The 25,522-nt window shown below is 47.2% G+C and overlaps 1 protein-coding gene across 8 annotated transcripts in view; it reads right to left on the bottom strand.

Annotated features, from left to right (window-relative positions):
- Positions 1-25,522, bottom strand: part of NAXD (NAD(P)HX dehydratase) — a 454,387-nt gene that overhangs the window by 160,833 nt on the left and 268,032 nt on the right. For all 8 annotated transcript variants that reach the window (XM_069636752.1, XM_069636749.1, XM_069636754.1 and 5 more), the window contains one exon: positions 10,940-11,028. In XM_069636752.1, coding sequence (XP_069492853.1) covers positions 10,940-11,028 — 89 coding nt within the window. The remainder of the gene's footprint in view (positions 1-10,939; positions 11,029-25,522) is intronic.

Here is a 25,522-nt window from a genome sequence, read left to right as displayed (position 1 = left end):
ATGCAGCTTGGTCATTGCTGACACCCAAGGAGCCGCTAGGCGCAGTTATTCGTGGAGCTCGCCCGAGTCTTGCTTCTTCCTGGAGCCCCGTATTAGCTGCCTCTCCCTCTTCACGGGGAGGCTGCCAATCTGGGGCCTCTTGTGTGTCACTGGGCCCCCCAATGGAAACTGCTGCACTCTGCTGCACTGCTGCAGAGCAGAGAGAAGGCTGTATGGCAGACGTCTCTCAGCCCAGACTACGGCACCAATCTCTCTCCCAGGCTGGCACCATGCCTCTTTTATGCTGAGGCCCCTACTTACTCTGGGCTAAAACTTGTTCCCATACCATCATGAGGGAGGATGAAAACCCCTTCAGCTGGACTTCTCGGCTGGAGCAGGATGGTGGAGCCCTTCTCACTCAAGATCATTAATACTGGTAAGAAAATCTGTAAACTCGGGCAATGCAATATTCAAATTTGACTTTTCTGTTTTTCAATATCTGTTTCGGAGGTTTCACTTGATAAGCATTCTTTTGACCCTTTAGGAAGCCTTCCAAGAAATCTGCATCTGTTGGACAGAAAAAAGTTGCTGCCGGTGTGATCTGGTTTATTTTATATGCAATGTCCCATTTTCATGCCCAGACTCTGGTACCGGTGGGGGACTTCTTCAGGTCTGGAGTCCCTGACCACTAAAAGATGGGGCCGAGAGCGAGAGGAGGTGGGGCGCCCAAAGTGGCATGCTTCTCCTATACATGGTCAGCAATGCTGTCCGACTAGGCTCCTTGGCCTCTGTGCCCTCTGGGTGCCACTGAGATCATCCTCTGCGCCATGGATGGCACGGATGCGTAGTCCCCGGGGGCTCCCCCAGTATTGCTGTGTCACTGCTCGGTGGCTGCATTTCTCCCGGGGCCTCCAGTCCAGGTGTCAAGGAGGCGGACCGGCTTGCCTGGCTCAGGGAGGCCCCGAACCACCCTTCTGAATCCCGCTGGTCCCATGTATTAAATGCTGCATTCAGATGCATTCCGTCTCCACGGGCGGCTGCCAACGGTGGTTGCTGGGTGACATCTTAGGTTTCGTTCATGGCTGGTACTGCCGGAGCTTTCATGGCTGCATTCCCAGGGAATCCCTAGTCCCCAACCGCTTTCCTCACCGCTGGAGCCCTGGGTTCTGCTTCATTGAATCAGGTGCATTTCAGCTACGAAGCCTGCATTCAGCTGGTGTTACTGGCTGGTTTACATGGGCCAGGAACGGAGGCAACGCTCCGATCCAACATTTCTTTTGAATGTTTGACTGAAAACGGCAGCATAGGGTCATCCACAGGCTTCAGCATTTCGCTTATGGATGCACTTAAACCTGTATGGTCATTAAGGCTACCTTATGCTAAAGAAAATAACTAACTGCTTCTCAGGAAAAGGTTGATGGCTAGAATATATAGCTGTAATATATATACCATTAACACCCTGGATGGGACTGCTGGCCAATCAGGCACATCAGAACACGGGCTGTATTGCATGGCCCAAGTCTGCATTCCGAGCTGCCTGAGCAGTCAGGCCACTTCCCTGCTCCCCTTTCACCAATTAGGACCTGTGTAGTTTTCTACATGGGTGCTAATGGTGCATTATATTTTTTAAATAAAATAAAACTAAAACGTACCTTTGTTGTGCGTCGCAGCACCGCTCAGTGCTGCTGTTCGTGAAGTCCGTTTTCTTGTTGATGACATTACAGTCATCATCAACATGAAAAATGGACTGCACACGAACAGCAGCACTGCAGGTGCCTGGACGCACAAGAGAGGCACTTTTATTTGCTTTAAAAAAAAAAACACTAAAAACACAGAAAAAAGGAGGGGGCGCTGTGGTGCGCCGACAAGTATGGCCGCCTAATTACGGAGCTCCGCAGTAACTAAAATCCCGAGATTCATATCTTGCGGATTGACAGTCCGAAATTGGCCACGACAGCACCTACTGAACAGCAAACCTTAGCTCTGTTTACGTCTGAAATCCCGGGCGGACTGCTGCGGCAGTGTGTCTTATAGAAGAACACTGAAGGCCTTCCTGAGGGACTGAAGCTAGCCCAGGGAGAGTCGAGCAGGGGGCTGCTCTGGCGGGGACACGCAGTGGCCGGATTACGTCCAATGGACAGCTCTCCCTGAGCCAGATTGGGCGACGGTGTACTCGCCGGAGGGGACTGGCCGCAGGTCCCGGGGATGGCGCGGGGCAGGGAAGCGGACCCCTGCAGGAAATAGAGGCGGTCTCCCTTGCAGCACCCAGGAGGCGGGGAAGCGGAGTTACGTGGAGTCCAGGCATCATCTGTAGCACCATCAGCTGCAGCGCACAAGGTGAGACGTGGACTCAAAGCTCCGGGCTGGCGGTGTGTCCGGCCCCCACCCTGCAATATATCCATATACATCCCGAGGGGCTGCAGCCTGATATCCCACACAATTCTGAACGGGTGACTGGGCCCCACGCCATTGGTGACACAAACGTCCTGTATCAGGGTAAGCCTGCACCTTCCCCTCTTATTGCAGTGCCCAAATCGGAGGGTGTGAGGGGGCTGCCTCTGACATAACACGCTGCCTACTCTGCGAGAAGTGATAAACGGCACCAAGCAACTGGCTCCAACTCCTTATCCCTGGGGTCTGACTGACCGCAGTTAAACGTTGAGGCGCGCCACCTTGGCCAAATTCACTGTACTTCCTGCAGCTTAGGGGGATGACTAGAGGGGACACCAAGGGTCACAAAAAGAGCCACATGGATGCTTAAACTAATGTGCAAAGACTCAATGACTTGGCGGGTTCCCAGGGCACCACTGAGGCGGCTCAGAACGCCCCCCCCCTGATAAAACCATGGATTCCTACAGCATTGCAAGCCGGATGATGATATAGGCAAAAACATTGCCTCCCTAAGAGCTGACCTGCAGAAGGGAAGCGCCAGTGTCACAGAGGCAGAAACCACAGTGGGTGCGCTTGAGGAGACTATGTCAGCACATGGCAAAGATATAGAAGACATCAAGAAGACCCTAGATGCTGTGCGCATTAAATGAGAGGATTTGGAATTCAGATCCCGACGGATCAACATCCGGGTAGTGGGCATGGCCGATAAGTCCCTAATTGTGTCCATGGAGGTGTTCCTCGAGGGTGCTCTACGTGAAATGTTCCCAGAGGCGCAGTTCTCACCACAGTTTCTCATGGAAAGAGCGCACATGTCACTGGCCCCGCCACATAAGCCCGGTGCCCCGCCACGCAGAATAACTGCCCATCTATTAAACTATCAGGACAGAGACCAAATTCTTAGGCTATCACGTGAAAAGGTACTCTGTCTATATTTACCCTGATTTTTCCAATTGTGTGCAGGCGGCCAGACTAACATCTCACCATGTTAATAAGGCTTTCAGAGACAGTAACATCCCCTACGCCATGATATTCCCTGCAAAGCTGAGGGTCCAACATTCTGGCAGATCCCACTTCTTTGAGTACCCGGAGGAAGCCATGGCCTATATCGAACAGAACATTCCGGCACAAGCAAGCAATGGCTGACGGAGGCTAACTATCCATCACTAGCAATGCTCGCAGATGCTAGGGCCCGATGGGCATTTTACTAGATGTGCCGTCAAGTCCGTTTGAGCCACATTGCGAAGTTCACTTTTGTCAATGGCACAATACCATTAATTGGGGCACACGTCACCTCCCACTGTTGCAGATTTGTAAGTTGGTAAGGAGGTACACGCTGTCCAATAGGGGAGGGGGGTGGGGAAGGGTGGCCGGGCCGTTAGGGAAAGGTTAAACAGAAAAATCGACAGTTGCACTGGTGTCATGCTTATATACTGCATCTCACTCAAATGGCCACACTGATTAATGACATATTGGAGTAATGTCAGGTACAGGCCCTTCGATTAGATTGATCACGTGGAATATTTGGGGGGGGGGGGCTGAGTGACCCCGATTAAAGCCCGGAAAATACTGGCATATGCCAAGCGGCATCAAATCCAGGTCATGATGCTACAGGAAACACACGCCTTGGGCAAAATTGTGGACAAATTTGCACGCGAGTGGGACCCGATGCAGGTTGTAAGCGATATTCAATCAACACTACAGCTAAGTCAATGCCTAGTCTGGGATGCTGAGGAAAACCCTTATTGATGTATTTTTATATCCAGTTCAGTACTCTGGATGACAACCCTTGTATAACACCCCCCTCTTAGAATCCAACTGACCCCACTGAGCCAAGAAGTAGGTTTGTTTTGCAAATTAAAAGGTTTATTTGAAAATGTAAACAATATATATATATATATCACACTTCTATAAATAAATTGATAATGGATATTACACTTGTGAATATGAGCAGTAATCAGCAAGAGGTAACTATGAATAGGAACAGAAGAATAAGGTGGGAAAGAATGCTTTATATGGTTCAAGGAAACGCAAGGTGGAATAAAATGCAGTACAGAAATAACTTATGATTTTAGCAAAAGGTAATATGATCACTTTTTCTTTTGACAATTCACTCCCCCCACCCCCTATGCAATACCAGAAATGGAAGGAGAGCACACAGTCTTCAAGAATCCCAACAAATCACACTTTATAATGCAATACACAGTTCCAGTTCTCCCAGCAAGCTTAGGGAAAACAGGGATGAGTTTTAAACACAGGCGAATTACTTTAATGTGGTTTGCAAGGAAGTGAAAAGGTGCTAAAATTGCTTTTAATTCCCTCTAGAGGTTCAGGGTAGGTGATGGCTACTTTATATTAGTTCAGGTTCACTTTAACAATACTCTATGAATGATTAGCAGATTGCAAACTAATTTTAGCAAAGAGAAGCAAAAAGCTGCTGATTTCTACAGATGAAGAAATCGGGCCAAATCGCAAATCGCGGTAAATTTCACGAGTGCGTGTCTCGCGGTTACGGGAAAAGTATAGGGAGTAGGAAGTCGGTTCTAGGTTCGTTGGAAAGCCTAGATTCGTTCCTAGCCCAAACGGTTCCAGAGATACGGACGATTAAATAAAGGTAGTTTTTCGGATTTAAAGTAAACTCAAAATGACAGGCGACAGCTTGCAGCTGCAGAATTGACAGGTGACAGTTGTGCAGCTTTAAAAATGACAGATGACATGATTTCTAGGAGGCAGTTCTACTTAGGTTAAAATAGTTTGGATTAGATTATTTTAACTAAGAGATTGGTTCTGCACAGTTCTGCTAGGTACTCACAATATAAATTTGAACTAGGCCTCGTCACGGATAATGATATAGGCAAAAACATTGCCTCCCTAAGAGCCGACCTGCAGAAGGGAAGCGCCAGTGTCACAGAGGCAGAAACCACAGTGGGTGCGCTTGAGGACACTATGTCAGCACATGGCAAAGATATAGAAGACATCAAGAAGACCCTAAATGCTGTGCGCATTAAATGAGAGGATTTGGAATTCAGATCCCGACGGATCAACATCCGGGTAGTGGGCATGGCCGATAAGTCCATAATTGTGTCCATGGAGGTGTTCCTCGAGGGTGCTCTATGTGAAATGTTCCCAAAGATTGGTTCTGCACAGTTCTGCTAGGTACTCACAATATAAATTTGAACTAGGCCCCGTCACGGATCTGGTCAACACGTCCGGCTGCGGTTCTGTCTGCTCGGCGGGTCAATCAGGCACCGGTTCTGCTCACAGCGATCTGGGTCAGCTCTGCTGGTCTAGCCTCTCTGGATTCTGGATGTAACACTGCTTTCTGGGTACTGCTACAGGTTCTTGCAAAAATTCTCGGCAAAAATTCAAACAGCTCGCCCAGCTGTTGAATAGTTTGGTTAGTTTTGAGGCCTGCTGAAGAGGATTCAGCTGGTGGATTCAGGCCTCTGCTACAAATTCTGGAGTTAATTTCTGCTACAGGTTCTGGAGATTGATGGATTTGAAGTCTGGATCTCTGGATGTGAAGTCGTTGGTCAGCATGCTCCGCAGAAAATGGAATTGAATGTCTCTACCTGTCCCAGCAGTCTCTTTTTATGTGTTTTGAAACTGGGTGTGTGCCTGGGCCTAGCTAAGCCTGCCCCTCTCTACTCGTCATTGGCCCAATTCTCCCCTCTCCCATGATTGGGGGAAGGAAATGGATTGTCATCATGATGAGGTCTGTTTATGGGTCAGAGGATCCTCCCCTGGTCAGTTTGCCCACAAATCTATATTTGATTCAAATACATCTTTCCCAGATACACAATTTGTTGAAATTACATGTACACATTATATATTCCTTATGGTCCATGCTTGTCCGCCTCTGATCTTCCTGGGGGCTTGCATTAAAAAATGACAATATTTTGCGCTTTAACTGGTTTTGCAATATCGGACATTTACCCAAAATTACACACATGTGCGCAAGGAGTATGGACATTAATTGATGAAGTGTCAGATTTTTAACATGCAGACATTTGGAGTAAGACCCTATTTTCCGCTAGCAACCCCCCAGAATACACCACAGGGTCCTAACGCCTCTTAAAATGTGCACCGCAAAATCACAAGAATAATGGTATTACTTATATAATTCTGACAAGTCCGTACTATGAATTATCCATCTTTTTTAAAATTATGCCCTGGTCAAAAAGGGTTGTGGCTTCCCACATCACATGGTGGAATAACTGGTTTATCCACTTCCCCCAAGCCAGCTTGTTCACAGAGGCACAGCTGTCCCCCAGTTTCTCCCAAGAGGAAGCTATTTTACGACGCCCCCAATATAACATTTGCCTGAGTCAAGGAAGTTGCATTGTTCGGTCCCTTCCAGTTCCCAGGTGCTCCACCCCTAATCTAATCGGAGAGGTGTCAACTCCTTTTGGCAAGGGGCAGCAGGATGCAGCTAGGCCTGGGAAAAGTGGCTGTTGATCCAGTTTCAACTCCTGTCGGGGGTAGTTGTCAGGCAGAATTCAGTTTCATTAAGCCAGGTTTCAGCTAAATGTCACTTTTTGTTCCCAGTTTTCTACATTCAAATCAAACTGACAATGTTTACCTATACATTAAATAATTACTTCCTTCAAGTCATTTCAGAATATAGTTTTACATTGTATCCACCTCTTAGTAAGTCTTTCCTTGGTCTGGTTTTGTTTCATTTGTTCAGTTTTACACAAAAGTCTGGTGGTTTTAAAACGTCGGCTTTCTGATAGTGGTGAGTACTGGAAATGCCACCATTTTTAGATTAAGAAAATGAATTCCGCACAGTTACGAGTTGCTTTTTGGCAATCAGCATTGCCATTCCCAATGGTTTCAGGCTACTGTGTGTGTAGCCCAATGGTGGTTTTAGGCAGTGCCCTCCTGTGCTCACAACATAGGCAAAAATGGGTGGCAGCCTATTCTTCATGTTTTCCCTGTGCACTCTCTGGGGAGTTCTGGCCATCATGATGTTTTCCATGCCAGTACTGCACAGTTTTATGGTAGGGCTTGGATGCATGGGTAAAAACACCCCACAAGGTGGGGCTGATTATTCCTCACAATCTAGGGGCGTACTTACTTTAATTCACCAGAACACAGGGTTCCAAATAATCAGGTCTAAGGTAGACCCTATGAGTAGGTATGTGATCATCTGGGGGTCCCTGATGAGCCAAAACCTTATATTGGTCAATTTATAATGGGCCAAATGTGGACAACCCCGAATTTTCTTTGCACATCATTGAACTTATATCGCCGTTGGACAACGCCAGAGTTATATGGGGCAGCGATTTCAATACTATCCTTAATATTCAATTGGACATGACCACAAGGGCTCAACCAGCACTCACCAGGGTGGCGCACACAATACTACAAGGGATGATATACCTGCCCCTCGTCGATGCCTGGTGGGAGCTGCACCCTAATGGGGAGGAGCTTAGATTTAATTACACTGTGCATGACTCGAGCTCCCACATAGATATCTGGTTGTACTTCGCCGAATATGTCCCGTACACAAAAGAATGCACCATTTTACCACGCACAATTTCGGAGCATTCCCCGGTGCTGCTGAAACTAGCTGTGGACCCCCCCTCCACCCCGATCATGGTCCTAGGCTCTGGAGAATGCCGCCGGCTCTGTTACAAGACGATGCAGTCGTGGAACCCCAAGAGTCGACATTGAAGAATTTTTTTGCCCGTAATGTTGAGTGGGCTTCATGGCCATTTAACGTCTGGGTACGGGGGTCACCTTTTGTCAACAACACATGGTACGCTAGAGGCTATAAGAAATGAGTTGCAGCGGTCCAAGTTCAGGTTGAGTTCCCTGGGAAAAAATACATGCATCGTCACCAGGGGGGCCTACCCTAGCACCCTTACAGGCGCAACTAGATTAATTTAGGAAGCTGGCAGACCGGGAAATACTGTATATAAACACACCCAACGTGGGCAAGGAGATATGGGGAGGGGGGCAAGGCCAGCAAAACCCTTCCCAAATTGATCAAAGCTGAACATAATGTCAAACCCATTACTAGTATTTCTGGAGAGGACGGGGTAACACACATGGAGGAGCAGGCGATCAATGATGTATTTCTTGAATTCTACTTATCCCTATACCAAAACCCTGATCGGGTGACTGCGCAAGAACTGCCGCAGTACATTAATGCAATCCCGCTCCCCAGGCAAACACAAGAGAGCAGAGAGACATTAGATCTCCCACTGAGATAGAAAGGGCGATAAAAAGATCTTGCAGCAAGCAAGGATCGTGGGCCTGATGGTCTCCCGATTGATCTTTATAAGTGCTATATAAAAGGACAGGCCCCTAAACTGCTGGCGGTGTGGGAGGAGGCTCGGACCTCTGGAACACTCCCCCTACCCTGCGTGAAGTGGTTATATCTGTCCTACTTAAACCCAGCAAGCCCCTGCATGAGGCCACATCGTATCATCCCCTATGTTTGATTAAGGCGAACACTAAAGTGTTCACCATGGCTATTGCAAACAGGCTGTTACCATACATGAATCAGCTGGTGCACCCCGATCAGTCGGGGTTCATCCAAACTAGATCCACTTCCTTAAATCTACGCAGACTCTTAACCACTATCTCTCAATTGAACCCAAAGGCTAAAGTGGTTTGCGGTTTTCCTTCGACACTGAAAAAGCATTTGATCGGTGTCCTGGGTGTATATGTTTGCAGTGCTAGAGCGCTTGGGGTTTGGGCCTCAGTTTCTCGGCCACATCCGTCTCTTATACAAAGACCCATGCGCCAGAGTGAGGACAAACTATACTCTCTCATCCAGTTTTACTTTGCATAGGGGGACTAGACAGGGTTGTCCCCTGTCTGCCATCATATTCGCCTTGACAATAGAAGGTCTGGCGACGCTAATATGCCACAAGCACTCCAACCAAGGGCTTCGGATAAGAGGCCCCCAACAATTAATATCGCTATATGCAGACAATACCCTACTATATGTTAGAGACCCAGGTGTCAACCTACACCCCATCATGAATGACAAACATGAATTCTCCAAATATTCTGGGTATAGAACTAACCCAGCCAAATCCGAAATTATTCCACTAACACACGGGACTGTGCAGACTACAGCTCTGAAGGATTTTCGCTGGTCCCCTGGCACAGCACATTTGGGAGTTTTAGTAGCCACCGACAAGCACACTCTGTACCAAGTCAATTATGAACCATGTATCTCCCAGTTGGAATAAAAATGTAAAATCTGGGCTAAATTACTGATTTCTGTCTATGGCCGCATAGCCCTACTAAAGATGGTGGTGCCAAAATTAATCCATCTTTTCAGCAACATTTCATTCTGGGTTGGGAATTCGTTCTTTACTAGACTGCGGTCAATGGCATCTAGCTTTGTTTGCAAGGATGAGCTAGGCTAAACTGTGTGAAAGTTATGATACTGGAGGCCTTGCTGCCCCCAGTTTGGACATATACTATAACGCTGCTCAGGCACAATTTGCTAGAAATTGGTTCAATGTTACAGAAAAATAGGCCAATATTAAGGTGGAAAGGTATGCATCCTCTCCCATGGACATACGATCAGTGATGTTTGCCAGAGCATATGGTAGGAGTGATGAGACGAGGTAGACCCTGTGACCAGCACGGCGAAGGCACGGTCCAGGTTATTCAAGAAAACAGATATTGCAGAGCCGTATAACGGGACCACCCCCCTTTGGAATTACCCTGATATAGCGGGTACGGTTTCCCTGAACGCGACCCTGCAACTGCTACAATTTAAAATTCTAAACCACCAATCCACAACGGCCAGCTGCCCAAAATGTTGGGCCCCTGAAGCAGACTCCATATGTATTGGAACTGTCCTCCTATATATCGGTTTTGGGTCCGTGTATCTGATACTTTAAGCAAAATACTGTCCATCCTATCCACCCCCTACTCCTTTGAAATATTTACTAGGGGATATTGGTAAGGTACCCACCAAGATTCGCTGACTGTTAACAGTGGTGGGGGCAGTCGCTAAACGCAATATTCTGAGAAACTGGAAGACAAGAACTGCCCCTACGTTACAGGCGTGGATAAAGGATTTATCATATATCAATGATTGTGAAGAAGGCTTTATAAGGACGAGGGTGGCTCCAAATAGACCCAAAGACACATGGGTTCCATTTCGCTGCTATTTAGTGAGCAGCCAAAACGTGCCCGAGACAGCGGAGGAGACAACTGCACTTGAGGAAATGCAATAAGGTCAAGTGTATGGAATGTTTTTGTATTTGCACCGTAAACTGAGATGTTGATTATACCGTAAGTGTTATCATGCTGTAACCGTCAAGATAAATATATATTTTTTTTTTTAAAGAGGAAGAATTACACAGGTGCTAATTGCAATCTGCCCTCCATGGTGGTTCCACCCTTTCGATAACAGCACTGCCACCCTTGTTAAGGGACCCTCGCGATGGCCACAGCAGGACATATCTCCTCAATGTTATGATTTTGTTTCAAACAATCCACTGTATTAATAAAGAAATTATTCGAGCAATAAGCATTCACTCAAAATATATGGCAAAGCTATGACAATTCAAATTTTGGATACATGGAAACTTACAGAACGGGATGAACAATCAGTTCAGGACTGTACGACTTAATCACTGATGCTGCGTCTTTGGTACAAAATACATGGGACAGGTCTGCTCCCTATAGGACGAAAATTACAAACTGTTAAAAAAACATTCGTTTGAACAATTTGTTTTTGAAGTGTCTACACAAATCACAATATAGTAATCAATTCTAGTGCTGGTTAGTCCAAAAAATTATCCGATTTTTGAAACAGGAATTGATGCCCGCCAAAATGCATTTTTACTAATGAAAAAGGGCTCAATATTTAAAAACACTACAATTGTAAAGGAAAGCGACTTAAATAAAACAATAAAATGTGATTCTTACCCTTGAAAACCTATCCAACAAAAAATATGGTGACAAGCTAAGCTAAAACAGCAAATACCTCATGGAGCAAACCAAAGGAAGCCAGCATGAGCAAACCAAAAAGATCTGGTTTAGTACAGAGTAAAATCTGCCATGCCCGACAGGAAAAAAGAAATTGATATCCTCTCCACAGACATGTTTTCATTGCCACTAGAGAGACATTACTAGCATTAGTATTGTTCTACTTCTAGGAATTACTAAGACTGAAGCCAATAGGTCTGCCCTATTTTATAAGTGTGAATGGGTGAACACGATTGTATGGGTTAATAAACGGATGTGCGAGTAAAGATATTTTTGTGGGTGGGTTTACGCATATGGTCAGATGGATGTGTGGATGAATAGGACTGTGGGGGCGAGAGGCTGGGTAAATGGATAAATGAATGGGTGAATATGGACGCATGGATGGGTGAGAATAGTTTTATGTGTGGTTGGATGGCTGACTGGATGAGTTATGTTGTTTTGATTTGTACCCCACACCACTGCATTTTCAGCGTCTTCAGGTGCTCACTGCGATCTGAAATTTAAAGTGGAGGGTAGAGCAGAGGGAACAGACCAGATGCTGTGTTAAATTGTTGATGCATAAAGAACTATGAGCATCTGCTGTCTGTGTGGGTGTATTTAGAAGCTGGATAGCGATTTGTACAGGTATGGTGTTAAGTTTCCAGATGGGAGACCTTTAGTGTCTGACTTACCATGATGCTTTCGCTGGTGGGTGAGGTTTGCCAGTTGAATCAAGGGATGTTGAGTTGTGAACTTTTTGGTTATGTTTTCTAGCCATTTGGGTTGACGTGGTTAATTAGCATGTGGTGAGCGGGCATGTTTGAGCGCATGGTTGTTAGTGGGTTGAGTTTTTGGGTGGTTTGCAAGGTGTATTTTGATGTGCTAGGACCTTCCCTAATGGTCTTTGGCTATGGAGGGGTTTTCAAGCAGGGGTTGTTAATATCTTTTCAGTGGTGTTGCTTAAATAGTGGTTGACAAGCTTGATAAGCTGTGCCCGTATGGCATGCTAACCCAACATTTTGTTTGAGTAGGTATTATTTGAGTTTTCCTGGTGATGTTTAAACCCTTAACTGCCAGGCTATTATGCAAGTCTATGCAAAAAGGACAAGCATGCTCATCCTTGGCACTTCAGGGGTTGATTGGCCGTGCCTGTATGGCATGCTAACCCAATAAGGGTTCATGCTCTTAGAATTTGTAGGTTAGTTCCTTGTTGAGCGTTTGTTCCTTACGTTCACTATGGTGGAAACATTTGTTAGGCGGGAACCAGGTCATCAATGGTGAAACCTTTCTGGCCGTGTGCTGTATTTTTCTTTTGCTTGGTTGAGAGTTGTCCTCTCTATCTATTTTTCACCTTTTTCTTAACATTAGGTGGTCTTCTGTTATCCTGATTCCATTAGGGGCAGAGTTCCACAAAATTGCTAGGAGGCTGGAATGGTACTTGTTACACAACCAGGGATTGGATCTCTTATAGCAGGCATGCTTTGGAGCAATACCCTGGGCATTTTGTCTTTAAAAAGAGATCAGCACTCCCTCATTTTTTTATGCGTCTCTGGACTCTAAAAACACAAGAAGAATACGGTTTATTCCAAAGTATTTTGCCAAGGAGTTTTAGACAGATAACATCCAAGGCAGAGGTGAGTGTTGTTCCCTAAACCTCTCCAAGGAACAATGGGGTTGACTGCTGTTCGACCAAAGCCTCATTGTAGGCTGCAATGGAACCAGGACCCTGTTCACTAGAGGTAAAAGGACCCCCCCTACAGCTGCCAGAGAATTCTCTCTTTAGGCTGAATTTCCTAACCTAGTGATTCCCCCAGCAGCTTTGCTGGATTTCTGGAGTTTGTTTTTTTCTCCTGCCAAGAGTGAGACTCTTTTTTCCCACTCTTGGACATGATTTATGGTGTTCCTTTGACTGTTTGTGTTTTATGGGCTATGGGGTCCTTTACTCCATGTGTTTTTACTATGTGTGTTACACAGCACCCTCCGTGCAGTAACACAGGGGTGTCATAGTGACACCCCACCATAGACTCCATACCCTGGGACTGACTACTGTCTCCCAGGGCATGTAAAGTCACCATTGGCTTTACTAGTCCCAAATTATTAACAGAAACCGGTACAAACCATCATATTGTGGACGTACTGGTCGGGGCAATTTGATTGCCCCGGGGTCTGTTAGTCGAGGGGGCACGTCTCCGTCCCCGCTGATCGAGTTTTGGCTGGTGGCAGTGGATACTACTTGTTATATTCGACCGCGAATATATCCCTATGGGATTTTCCCATTGTTCAAGGCTACCAACTTTAATTATTTAATTCTCATAGCCTCGAACATACCGCCGGTTTATTTATTTAATATTAATTTGCCGGTTGGTATTTTTTGCCAGGACTCGATTCTAAAATGGCGTTTGTGTTCTCTTCTGTGACTCCAACCCAAGTCGAGCCCTTTGTTCCACTTTTTGGCAGGCTTTTCCACAGAAGCCTCCAAAAGTGGCGACACTCTGTCTGGGTATCACAGGGGCCTTGGGAGGGGGTTTAGGCACACTGGACTGAGTTACCTTGGTAACTCAAGTCGCACTCTTGTGTGATTGGCCCAAGTGGTGAGCCGGCCGGCTCACCCCTTAGCATGTTTGATTGACGGCTAGGCTGAGTGAATGGGGGTGTGCTGCATAAAAGCAGGGCTTTGGGGACTGGAACTTCAGAAGTCGCCACAGGACCCGAGAATCCGACGAGGGAGAAGCTGAGCCGACCTACCACGACGACACCACCGGTGGAGCCCTGCGGAACCGACTCACCACTTCCCGACGACAGAAGATCTCTCGGCTGGAGAGGCTTCTTCCCCCGACTGGTGGGCACAACCAGTTTACCTTCTTCTCTTCGCACCCCAGACCGGCTTGTGGTCGAATTGCCCGTGCCAAGCAACCCGGCAACTGGACCGCGAATAAAAGGACCGCTCCTTTTACCTGAGAACTCCGCGGCTGGTTTCTTCCCTGGCAGTGCAACGGACTCCTGTCTTCCTCCCCGACGAGATCCTCTCTTCCCCCGGACGAAGCACCGACTTGCATCCGCTGCCAGGAACAACTGCCCCCGCTGGAGTATTCTCACCACTTTAAGGTACTGTGTCCGCCAGGCCTCCCTTTCTAAAGATTGCTACAAGGTAATAATAACAACCCCTTAACCTTCTGGACTGGGCTGGCCGCCTTGACCTTCTAACTGGTCCCTTTCTTTTGGTCCAACTCTTTTTTGAACCTTTGCAAGACTCTTGTGCACTGCAACCGTGTGACCTTGGACACATTTCGTTTTGATCCCCTTAAAGTGGATTCGGCCTACTGACTCTAAACTCACGGTGTTACTTTGTCTTCCTCTCTTGTTGTGTTCGTGAAAAAGTATTGGGATCGGTTTCAATTTATTCTCTGCTTTTCTCTCCCTTTTAAAACGAATTATTAGAGTACCATCTACATTAAGCGCTCACCGCTGTCTGAAAATAAGTGGGGCTTTACTTAAGACTTGTCTAATATTCTTCTAAGGGAGTGTATATCTTTTAGTGACCGTGTTTTTGAATTGCTTACTATTAGTGCCTGTGTGTTTTTCTAGATGTGGTTTTAAATAAATAATTATAATCTCTTTTACACCAAGCCCTGGTCAGTGTTTACTTGTTCTACTGTGTTCTTTTGACCTATTGTGAATACTCTGTATACTGCCTAACTCTTCTTGAGGTAAGTCCGACTGCTCAGCCACAGCTACCAAGTGAATCTGTGTGGTACAGACTGCTACCAAGTGGGTTTACTGCCAAACACCTGTAGTCTTAAATCTTTTGCAGTGGTCCCAGAGGGAACTGCACAGGTTTCTGCCTAACACCAGCCAATTCTACTGAGTGGGAGACTTTTAATTAGCCTCATGAGTGGGGCCATGAATAATTTGAAAAGAAGTGGTGAAAGACCTGATCCTTGAGGGACACCACATATGAAAATTTTAACGCATGAACAGTTCTGGAGAAGGAAGTTGATCAACAGGTCTTTTTCAGTTCTGTGAGCGAGTAAAGAGTTTAACCATTATAGTGCAGTGTCGCGAATGCCAGATTTTTGTAATCTTGATTAAGGTTGTAAGTTTAATTTTGCTGAAGGTTTCTAATGTGCTGCGGGGGTCGTAGGGCTGAACACGTGTTCTCATCAGCTTTCATTTTTAGTTCATCCCAGATGGAAAGGTGGCTTGATTTTGATCCTCTGATTGGTCTAAATCGTACCTGAGATTGGGATAGCTCTCAGTTTGATTCCATGTGTTTGAGGATTCCTTTACATATGTAACTTTGCAGGACTCTGGCAGGGTAGGATAGGATAGGCTGGATATGGTCCTGTAGTTGGTCAGGTCACCTATAACCAAACAAGTGATGTGTGGAAGGCTTTGAATTAATATGAACCACTGGCACTGCTCTGGGCGACCATCCATACCACTGTTTTTTAGCCCATCTGCACCATTGCAAAAGGGGTCCAGCCGTATGAAAATCAGTCAGGTAATGCCCCAAATGGGAACAGCCCTGTCCGAACCTCTAGGCCAGCTCCCCACTGCACAGAAACACAAGCAACCTCAGACATGTTTCCGCCTTGTTGGGCCTTACCAGTGAGGTGCAGCTTGGTTCCCCCTATGGCGCAGCGAGCAAGGGACCCACGTCTGGGCATACCCTCTCTCACATAGGGAGATAAACTATAACCAAAAAAAGTGATGAGTGGAAGGTTTTGAATTAATCTAAAACACTGGGACTGCTCTGGGCAACCTTCCATACCACCGTTTTTTAGCCCATCTGCACCAATGCAAAAGGGGTCCAGCCATATGCAAATCAGTCGGGTACTGCCACCCCCTCTTCCTATGGAAAGGTTTGACACAGGTGGCTCTGAAACATTGACACAGGTGGCTCTGAGGCCTTTTTTCCCTCTATTCAGGATTCTCAAACTCAGGTGTGCTTTCTCCTGTTTATACATTTTGCACTGTGGAAGTATTTGAAATTGCATTGTGAAACCTAGGCTTTTCCCCTTCTATTCAGGATTCTCAAACTTAGGGAGCATTGTGATAGTCTTTAACATCTGAGTGTCTGTCGTCTTGCTTAACATGTCTCGCCTCACTCGGTCTCGTCTGCTTGCACCATGCCCTGTGTCCTTACCTAGTGTTCTCCCCTTCCCTCTCACTTCCTCTTCTCTCCTCTCCCTACCTACTCTATGGTGCTCCCTGTCTCTCCCATCTTCTCTAATTTCTTCTCTATTGACTATCCTGCTCTCCTCACTAAATCTGGCAGGAAGACGTTTAAAAAAGACGTCCTGGTTTCCAACCCAGGCCTCCCTTTCACTGACACCTATACCAATGCCTGCTCCAGGCAAACTTTCACTGACATCCTCTTTGTCGTTCCCTCGCCAGACCAATGGACCCTACATATGGTCTCTCTGTTCTATCCCTTCTCCTTCTCTCCCATTAATGACGGCACCCAGTGGGAGGCCCTCCTGTCCTCCTTCCACTCCTCTAAGGTCATCATTAATGTTTATGTGACGGACAACCTTCTCCTCTTCAATCGACGCTTCCCGCGCCTCATCAATTTCTTCTCTTCTCCTGCTGTCCCCTCTCTTCCCTCCACATCTTCCTCGCCTGCTGTCTCCTCCTTGGCTACCTTGCTCTCCTCCTTCCGCTTCTGCCCCCCTCTGGCTTCTTCTACACTTCTGCAGGGCGTACCTCTGACTTGTACCCCACCCCGGAAGTCTTTCAAGGATGGCAACCTTCTTCATATCGCCACTCTAAACTCTCGCTCAGCTGTCAAACACTCCTCCAACATTTGCTGCCTTCTGGAGGAACTTGACCTCAATGTCCTTGGTCTCACCAAGACATGGTTCATGGCCAGCTCGGTCACGAGCTTTGACACTCTCCTCCCTGACGGCTATAAAATCCTCTCCCAGCCCAGGTCCAAACGTTCCGGTGGGGGCGAATCCACTTCCCCAAGTGGATTCCTGCCTCTGTATACAGGCCTACTCCTCTTTCGAATGCCTCGTCTGCAGGCTTTCTCTCCCCCCTAGCCATTCCCTTACTGTGGCTACTATATAGGCCACCTGGTCAGATCTCCTCCTTCCTCTCCGAGTGGGCGGACCTCTCCTCTTCCCTCCTGGTCTCATCCACTCAACTCCTCCTTCTTGGAGACTTCAACATCCACCTGGATGCTTCCTGTCCTTCCAATGGACTCTTTCGCGACCTTTACGATTCTCTATCACGCTCTATTCTCCCCTCTGGCCCGACTCACTCTGCAGGGCACACTCTGGATGTTCTGATCTCCTCAGACCTTCCCCTTTCTATCCCTCTCACCACTCCTCTCTCCTGGAGTGATCACTTTCTCCCTTCCTCCAAGCTCACCTGCTCTAACCCTCAGGCCAAGCCAACTCCATCACTGCCACCCACCTTCTCGGGCATCCGACCCATGAAACGCGTGTCAGCTGAGGCTTTCGCCGCCACTTTCTCACCCCCTCCTGCCCCTTTGGTTGACTCTCACCCTGACACAGCCCTTTCTATGCTCCACTCTGCTAGATCTGATACTCGGTTCTTGCCCCCGTCATGAGGATCCGCCTGAAGCCCAAAGCCAAGTGCAACTACTAGTACGACTCAGACCTCGTCACCCTTAAAATCAAGTGCAGGGTTGCTGAGAGGAAATGGCGCGCTTCATGTACATCCTCTGACATACTGGCTTGCCACCTGCTCCAAAGGCAATACCGGCTCTCCGTCCTCACCAAGAAGAGAGCTCACATCCAAGCCTCTGTCTCTGCGGCATCTAACAACTCGGCTGAACTCTTTAAAATCTGCAAGGAAATGGCCGATCCTGCTGCAGTCTCTACCTCTCCTGTCCCTTCCCAGGCCCTCTGCACGGCACTGGCTTCTCATTTCATCTCTAAAACTCAGGACACCCTGTCATCTCTTTCCTCCTCTCCCCTGCCTCCCTCTACTCCCTGCACTTCCTCTGGCCCTTCTCCAGCCACCTCTCTTCCCTGCTTCTCTGCCTTTCCCCCCATTTTCCCCAGACAATGTTTCTAGACAAGTCCGATCTATGAAAGTCTTGTCAAAACAGGTTCATCCCTGTTCCTCCAACACCATCAAAGACCACATTGACTCCCTGGCTCCTGCCCTGGCCGACTTCTGCAACCACTCCTTCGCCACTGGAGTCTTCCCTTCCCCCCTGAAGTACTCCCTTGTGCACCCTCTTCTTAAGAAACCCTTTGGCGACCCATCCTGCCCAGCTAACTAGCGCCCAATCTCCATCACTCCTTTCCTGGGCAAACTGTTGGAAAAGCTGGCCATCTCCCAGCTCAATCTTCACACTGAATCTGTTGGTTGTCTCCATGAGCATCAGTCTGGCTTCAGAGCTGCCAGAAGCATGGAAACTGCTCTCCTGAACATCCTGGATTCCAACACCCCTTGTGTCCTCATCCTACTTGATCTCTCTTCTGCCTTTGACACGGTCAACCATGGCATCCTGCTCAACCATCACTGTGATAATCTGGGTATCACCGGTCAGGCCCTGGCGTGGCTGACTTCTTTCCTCTCTAAACAACCCTCCCACGTTCAACTTGGGTCCTTCCTCTCCTCCATCTCTATCTCTACCTGTGATGTTCCCCAGCGGCCTAACCTCTCTCCCTGGATGTTCAACCAATACCTGGCACTTCTTGCCCACCGCATTGCTGCGCTCTGCCCCAACTTCCAGTGCTATGCGGACGACACTCCACTCATTTTCTGGCTACCTTCAGCCACCTCTTCTCCCTCTCTCATCTCTGGCTGCCTGTCCGCCATCCAGGAGTGGTGTGGCGCCAATGATCTCTGCCTTAATGCCAGTAAGACCGAGCCTCTCCTCATCGGAACACCCGCTCTCTCCTTTCCTGTCACTCTCTGGCCGGCCACCCTTGGCCCTCTTCCTGCTCCCACCCGTGAGGCTAAAAACCTTGGGGTCATCTTCAACTCCACACTCTCCTCACATCTATGATGTCGCTAAGAAGTCACACTAACAGCTGCACCTCCTCAGAGGTATTCTTCCTTTCCTCTCCTTCCCCCACAAGCTCACTTTCTCTAGAGCTCTGGTTCTCTCTAGGCTGGACTATTGCAACAGCCTTTTTCTAAATCTGCCTGCTTCTACTCTCCGCCCTCTGCAACTCATCCAGAACAGGACTGCGAGACTTGTCCTTGGCCTCAAGCCCAGGGATTGTATCTCTCCAGGACTGAAATCTCTGCACTGGCTCCCAGTAACTGCGATGATTATGTTCAAAACCCTCTGCATTGTCCACAAGGCCTTCTGGGGCCTGGGCCTCAATACCTTCCACTCTCTCTTCCTAAATATCTTCCTTCTCGAGCTCCTTGCTCATCCGCCTCCAACTCCCTCAGGGTCAGTGGCTTCTCCAAGCAACAAGTTGGTGGTAGATCTCTTTCCTTGGCTTGGGCCTCCCTCTGGAACAGCCTCCCTGCAACTTGAGAATCATCTCCAGTTCCGGAAGCACCTCAAAAGCCTTCTCTTTGCTTCTGCGTTTTCTCCTCCTCTCCCCTGCTGACTTCCTGGCAGAATCTGAAACTGCACTGGTTATCTACAGTTCCACTACCAGCACTTGACACCTGATGTCTGCACTTACCCTTGCACTTTCCACCAGCTGGCCGTTCTTTACTTATTGTTTATTTATTTTTTTATCCCATGTACCGCACTTTACCTCCACCTCCCTCTCCCTATGCACTTGCGCGATCTGAATGACACCTGGCCAAGTAGGATCGTTGTCTGTCTTCCTTCTGTTCCCCCTCCCTTGCCTCGTCGCGCCTAAACACTTATGACATGGTACCTGGCATTTATAACGCGCCTATACACATCATTTTGGCACTAATCCGGTTTCCAGTAAGCAGTTCATTAATTTTTGGAAGTAATTAGGTTTCTTTGCAGAGTAGGCTTTTAAAGATGTCTGGAAGGCAGGGGTGATTGGGCGCGCCAACCTTTTTTGCTCTCTTTCACGGGTTTGAGGACATAGTATTGAAGAGGGAGACCCGAGTGTGGCCCTTGTGACACCCACCCAACTCTCAACCAGGAGACAGAGAAATTAAAGATGCACATCACGTCTGTGATACATTAATGATGGCGAGGAAGGGTCCAGATGTGAGAAACATTATTCACTCGGACAACCATTTAGACCTTACCAGGCTGACAACATTGAAGAGATACAGCGGTCATTGATCAAGCAAGTTTACCAACTATAACCTCAAAGAATCGGAGGATGTCAATACTGACATTGTGAAATAGATGATTTTGACAAGTAGAATATAGGTGTCCATGCATTAAGCTACACAAACTCTTTAGTTTATTGCAGATAGACACTAAGTAAATGCTTACGACTCACATAGTTAGAGAACCAACACACATACAAAAGTATATCGTCTGCTACATGGAAACATCAAGACGCCCAAGACTACGTACACCAAGCTTGCTCATGCATAATTGCGACTAACACGGACCCCATTAGAGCAAAGATTGAAGCCATCAGTGCATTGGAGTGAATGGGGACAGCAAGACGAACGCCAGAATACAGGGAAAGAATGACAGATCCTCCCGAAGCACACAGACAAAGGCTACCAGCGCAGACAACATGCACAGCCTTGCCAAGGACGAGCAGATACAGAAAGTTTCCAGTCAGCCAAGGCAATAAGGCACCGGCTAGGGATACAGTCTAAAATCCTCTTAATTACAAGCAGGAGAGCTCCATTTTGTAGTCTCCGCACAGGTGACCAAGTGCAGGACAAAGCCTACTCATTCGAGGCAGATGGGGGTCTGGGAGATTGCAACTTACTGGGAGCACGTAGCACCTTTGTGATCGTTCCCACTACCTTTTTTTGTAATTGGTTATGTATAACACGCTTAATACCGAAAGGTTTCTAAGCGCGGACCTGTGGATCGAACCTGTGTTGCTCCGCGTCATCTTGCTTCCAAGCCGATCACGTTGCCCATGAGCTATTCTCCCGAGACCTTGAATAGCTGCACCCGGCCTGGTAGCTGTCCATGGTCCCAAGGCTGAGACGACCCGTCCTGTCCAATCCCCAGCTACCTTTCACGTTAAGCAAACTATGTTGCACGGTGCTATTATTTCTATGCTAACCTGCTACTTTGTATTTTTTGACACTTCGATGTGGTAGTAGGAGCAGCCACCAGATATGGCTACCCAATGATTATACTAACCCATATAGATTGTATATATAGTTTTCCTCATTTAACCAATCCCCTTAGGATGTAACTGGTTTCTATGACGAGAGCTCTTGGAGACTTCATGTTGTTCAAGTTACAAGTCCTGTCATTTTGATTGTTAATAAAGACAGTAAACTTTGCCCTATGGTTGAGTCTTCTGTTCTTGCGGCGGGGTAATCGTCGGGGCCCAGGTATCCTCTTGCTGGTAATCGGGGCAGCTGCTAAGAGTGCCACTGCTGCTACATTTTGTATCCTGGCTTGCAACATTATGTGCTACTACTGACTTCGGCAATTGTATTCGCTCTCCACTCTTGCTTCTCCACTCTTTTTGACTGCTTACTCTCTATTCTCTCCTCCTTTCCCTTCTCCCTTTTCCCATCTCCCCCCTTACTTTCTTCTATGCACTTACTCTATCAGAATTGTCCCTGGACCTAATATGATAGCAACCTCGTCTGTTTCCTCCACCCTCCCATCACTGTTTTTTTCCTCCCCACCACCCCTCCAGCACTATCTGAAATGTCAGGCCTAGTATGATAGTCGCTTGTTTTGATCCTCCCCGCCCTTTCTGCACCCCTCTCCCTCACCTTTTGTTTTTCTCCGGCTCTACCAGAAATGTCGTCAGGCCTAGTATGGTAGTCGCCTGTCTGTTTCCATTTCCTTCCCACTCTCCCCCTCCCATCCTTATCTATGTCTTAGCTCTTGCACTATCTGAAATGTCGTCAGGCCGAGTACGATAGTTAATTTCAAATCCTTACTGTTCATGCCCTGTAAGAATGTGGTTGTATTTTCCCTTGTTCCCTCCCTTGCCTTGAAGCGCTTTGAAACACATTGTGTATAGGCGCTATATAAATAAACGATCATATCATATCATGCATTACAAGTGGTAGCAGAGGAGGGTCGCTAAGACATTGACATTGAGGCCACCTTTTCCCCCGCTGCATGCATGAAGGCTGTGTCGCGACCCGTGACGGGTGGACCATAATAACGCGTGTGGTAATTGAAGAGGTCGTCCGGAGCCAACTTGGAGAAAATCCTGCCCGCTCCTCATGGGACAGCAAGCAGACAGGACGGCAGAGTGGCAGATGGCGGGAGAGTCTGTGTCCGAGGGGCTTGAGTGGATCACGGAGTGCAAGTATAGACTCAACCACATACCAACCATTGGGCAGGGGAAAGTTTTGGTTGTTATTGCGTCTTTATGTTTTCGTGAAGGATTCCTGCTACCAAGCGTTAGCTAGGTTAAGCTAGGTTACAGATTAAAAATACAAAATATTATAATAAGAATACCTGTACTCTAGGCGCCAACTTGGTTCATGGATGAAAAATATATATTTTTTAAAACTATAAAAATGATACCTATGCTCTGGGCTGGTTAGCTTGGTTCCTGGATGATTTTATAGGTATTAGCAAGGCGCTAGCGTAGGTCACGGACGGTGGTTTCTTAAATTCTCTCATTGAGATGGATTCCTATATGCAGCGGTATAGAAGATGGACCACATCATTTTGGAATTCCCTATGTTTTCAAGACGCAGGAAGACGGCTGTGTGTTGCGTTATGTTTGTTATTATGTTTGTGTTGTGAGAAGTGGGGGTATATCTTGGAGTACTAAGGTTTTCTCTTGTGGGTTCCTGACGTCACATGTAAGATTGTTGAATAGGACTTGGAGTGCTCAGAAGCTGATGCGTTTTAGCTTGTTGAAATGATGGTCACATTGGTAGAGTGTTATGCCATTTGGGCTGAGCTCAAAGAACACATGAGGGAAGTTATGGTTAGGCATTAAGGGCGGAAAACAGTGTAGGCAATGCGCGGAGCATGTTCATGTTGACTGTGTTGAGCCAGAGAGGCTGTTGAAACGATTTGAGGATTGTTATGGTCTTTGATAATTGGAATGGAAACGGTGTAAATTACGAATTAATAAAAGGTATTTGAAAATCCCGATTTGAGGCTAAGTAAGTATCGACAATCAAAATGTAACGTGCCACCACGAGGGATACACCCCTTCAACATGTATGCAAGTCCCTCCCGCGGTATCAGGATAAAATATGCAAGTATAGCACGGAATGGACTTGCGATACAGAGGTCAAAATGACAAAGCCATGACAGTAGTCTTTCAAAATATGTGCTGCAACATATGACTACGTATTCAGATATGAATGCAGTGGAAAGACTAACAACCAACAGTAGTTGCTATGTATGCTTGTTGAGACCGCTCACATCAGGGGCATCCAAAGTTTTAGTACCACAGTAAGTCCCAATTATAAAGGCACAATCCCTGGTCCATCTTGCGCACAGACACACAGTGTGCGGCTAGAACTTGTCGATCCAGGTGCCCTGAAATGCAAGAACAACCCGATAAACATCAATTGCTTACAACAGGCATATTTAGTGATTGTCAGAGCGAAATATGTAAACAACAAGTGGCAGGAAACGACAGTTGCCGAGCTAAAGGCCTCCTGGGATACGAAGAAAAAACAGGGGCATTCGTGGCAAGTACATGTGCACAAATGTGGACTGAGAACGTCGCAAAACTGACATGGATTGCAGCAATGGAGTAGCCAGTGAAAGTGCCTCGAGAAGAGAACTATGAGCTGTTTTTCCACAGCAAAGGAACTGTCTGTCGGCTCCAATTAGAGATGCAACAGAACATTGCCGATTCCAGGCATGAAGGAGGGGCACAGCAGCACTGATGGACTACTACTGGGTGTGTGGCCAACAAGCGTACTTGTACCTCCCACCATCATGGAGAAGCCATTGTTCTCTGTCCACACTACACTCAGCGCTACTAGTAGTTCAAGAAGAACACCTGAAAGGGGAACCAATGCCTGATGAAACACCAACAGTGTCCGCAACAGTCGAACAAAACAACCCACTGCCACCACCAGAATTTCGCATCCTCCTTTGGAAGAACTTATTTGACAAACTGAGAAGAAAAAGAGAACATCGACTATCTATCCAAAGTCTCATCAGCACTGCTTGAAAAGATACCTGGAGAATACAAGTTGTTTAGCTCAGCTAAAACTTATTTTCCATCATTAATGCTACCCGGCGTACAACCAAGAGCCAATGCCTAATGACTGCAGATCTTGCACTGGGAACTGGTCCAGTTAGCAAATGACACCTAGCAGGGGTTCAACGTCAAAGGTCGAGCTGCGTGCCCCGAGGGTGATGATGCAGAACCGTTACGCCCTGGATATACTGACGACAATGGAAGGAGGTGTGTGCAATAAGATCGGGAGTTTGTGTTGCACGCTCGTGCCTTCTCAAGACTCAGAAAATGGGTCCTTTTCACACGTCATAGCTGCAGTACATGGCCTGGCGTCCAAATGAAAAGAAGCTGGCATCCAAAAGGAGGACTGGTTTACAACATTCAGCTGGGCCCAATCCTGGCTAGGAGCACTGGTCAGATGCTGGCACCTGTCATCGTGTTCATCTTGGTTCTTTTTTGCACCTGCCAGCTGGGACTCCAATGTTGTGCAAAGCAATGCCTAATAGCGCAACAATGATGGTTTCAATTTGCGTTTCAAAAGTACCTCATAGGACAAAGGAGACAGAAATACAAACTGACCACCCTCCCCTGCATGGTCCCCATACCCTATAGAGATGAAGTAGATAGGCTGTACCACACGATTGTTCTTCCCCCTGACCCTGAAAATTATAAGTATGGGTAGATTTAGCAGGGGATGGGGTTTTATCTATGCAGCGTGCACTCCAAGAGTATGCGCAAGCAGGAGAAAGACTGCGGAATGTCAGTAGGGCATGAATGCCAATAAAGGGAACACCCCCATATGAAGCTGCGGTGAGGAGGGAGAATTAATGCAAGTATGCAGAGGAATTTGTTACTGGAGAAGTAACGAAAGGGGGCAATGTTAAAAATGAAATTAACATTTCCCACACCCCTCAGAGTTTTAGAGTAAAGTGAGTCCCACAGACAGACATGCAATGTACCAGTGGGTTAGGGGAGAGCTGTGCTAAGAAACCCGGCACAAACACAAT

This window comes from Ambystoma mexicanum, chromosome 7p, assembly GCF_040938575.1.
Source record: "Ambystoma mexicanum isolate Mex_15411 chromosome 7p, UKY_AmexF1_1, whole genome shotgun sequence".
Lineage (NCBI taxonomy): Eukaryota > Metazoa > Chordata > Amphibia > Caudata > Ambystomatidae > Ambystoma > Ambystoma mexicanum.
The sequence above is the reverse complement of the archived record's forward strand: the minus strand, read 5'-3'. Positions and strand labels throughout refer to the sequence as shown.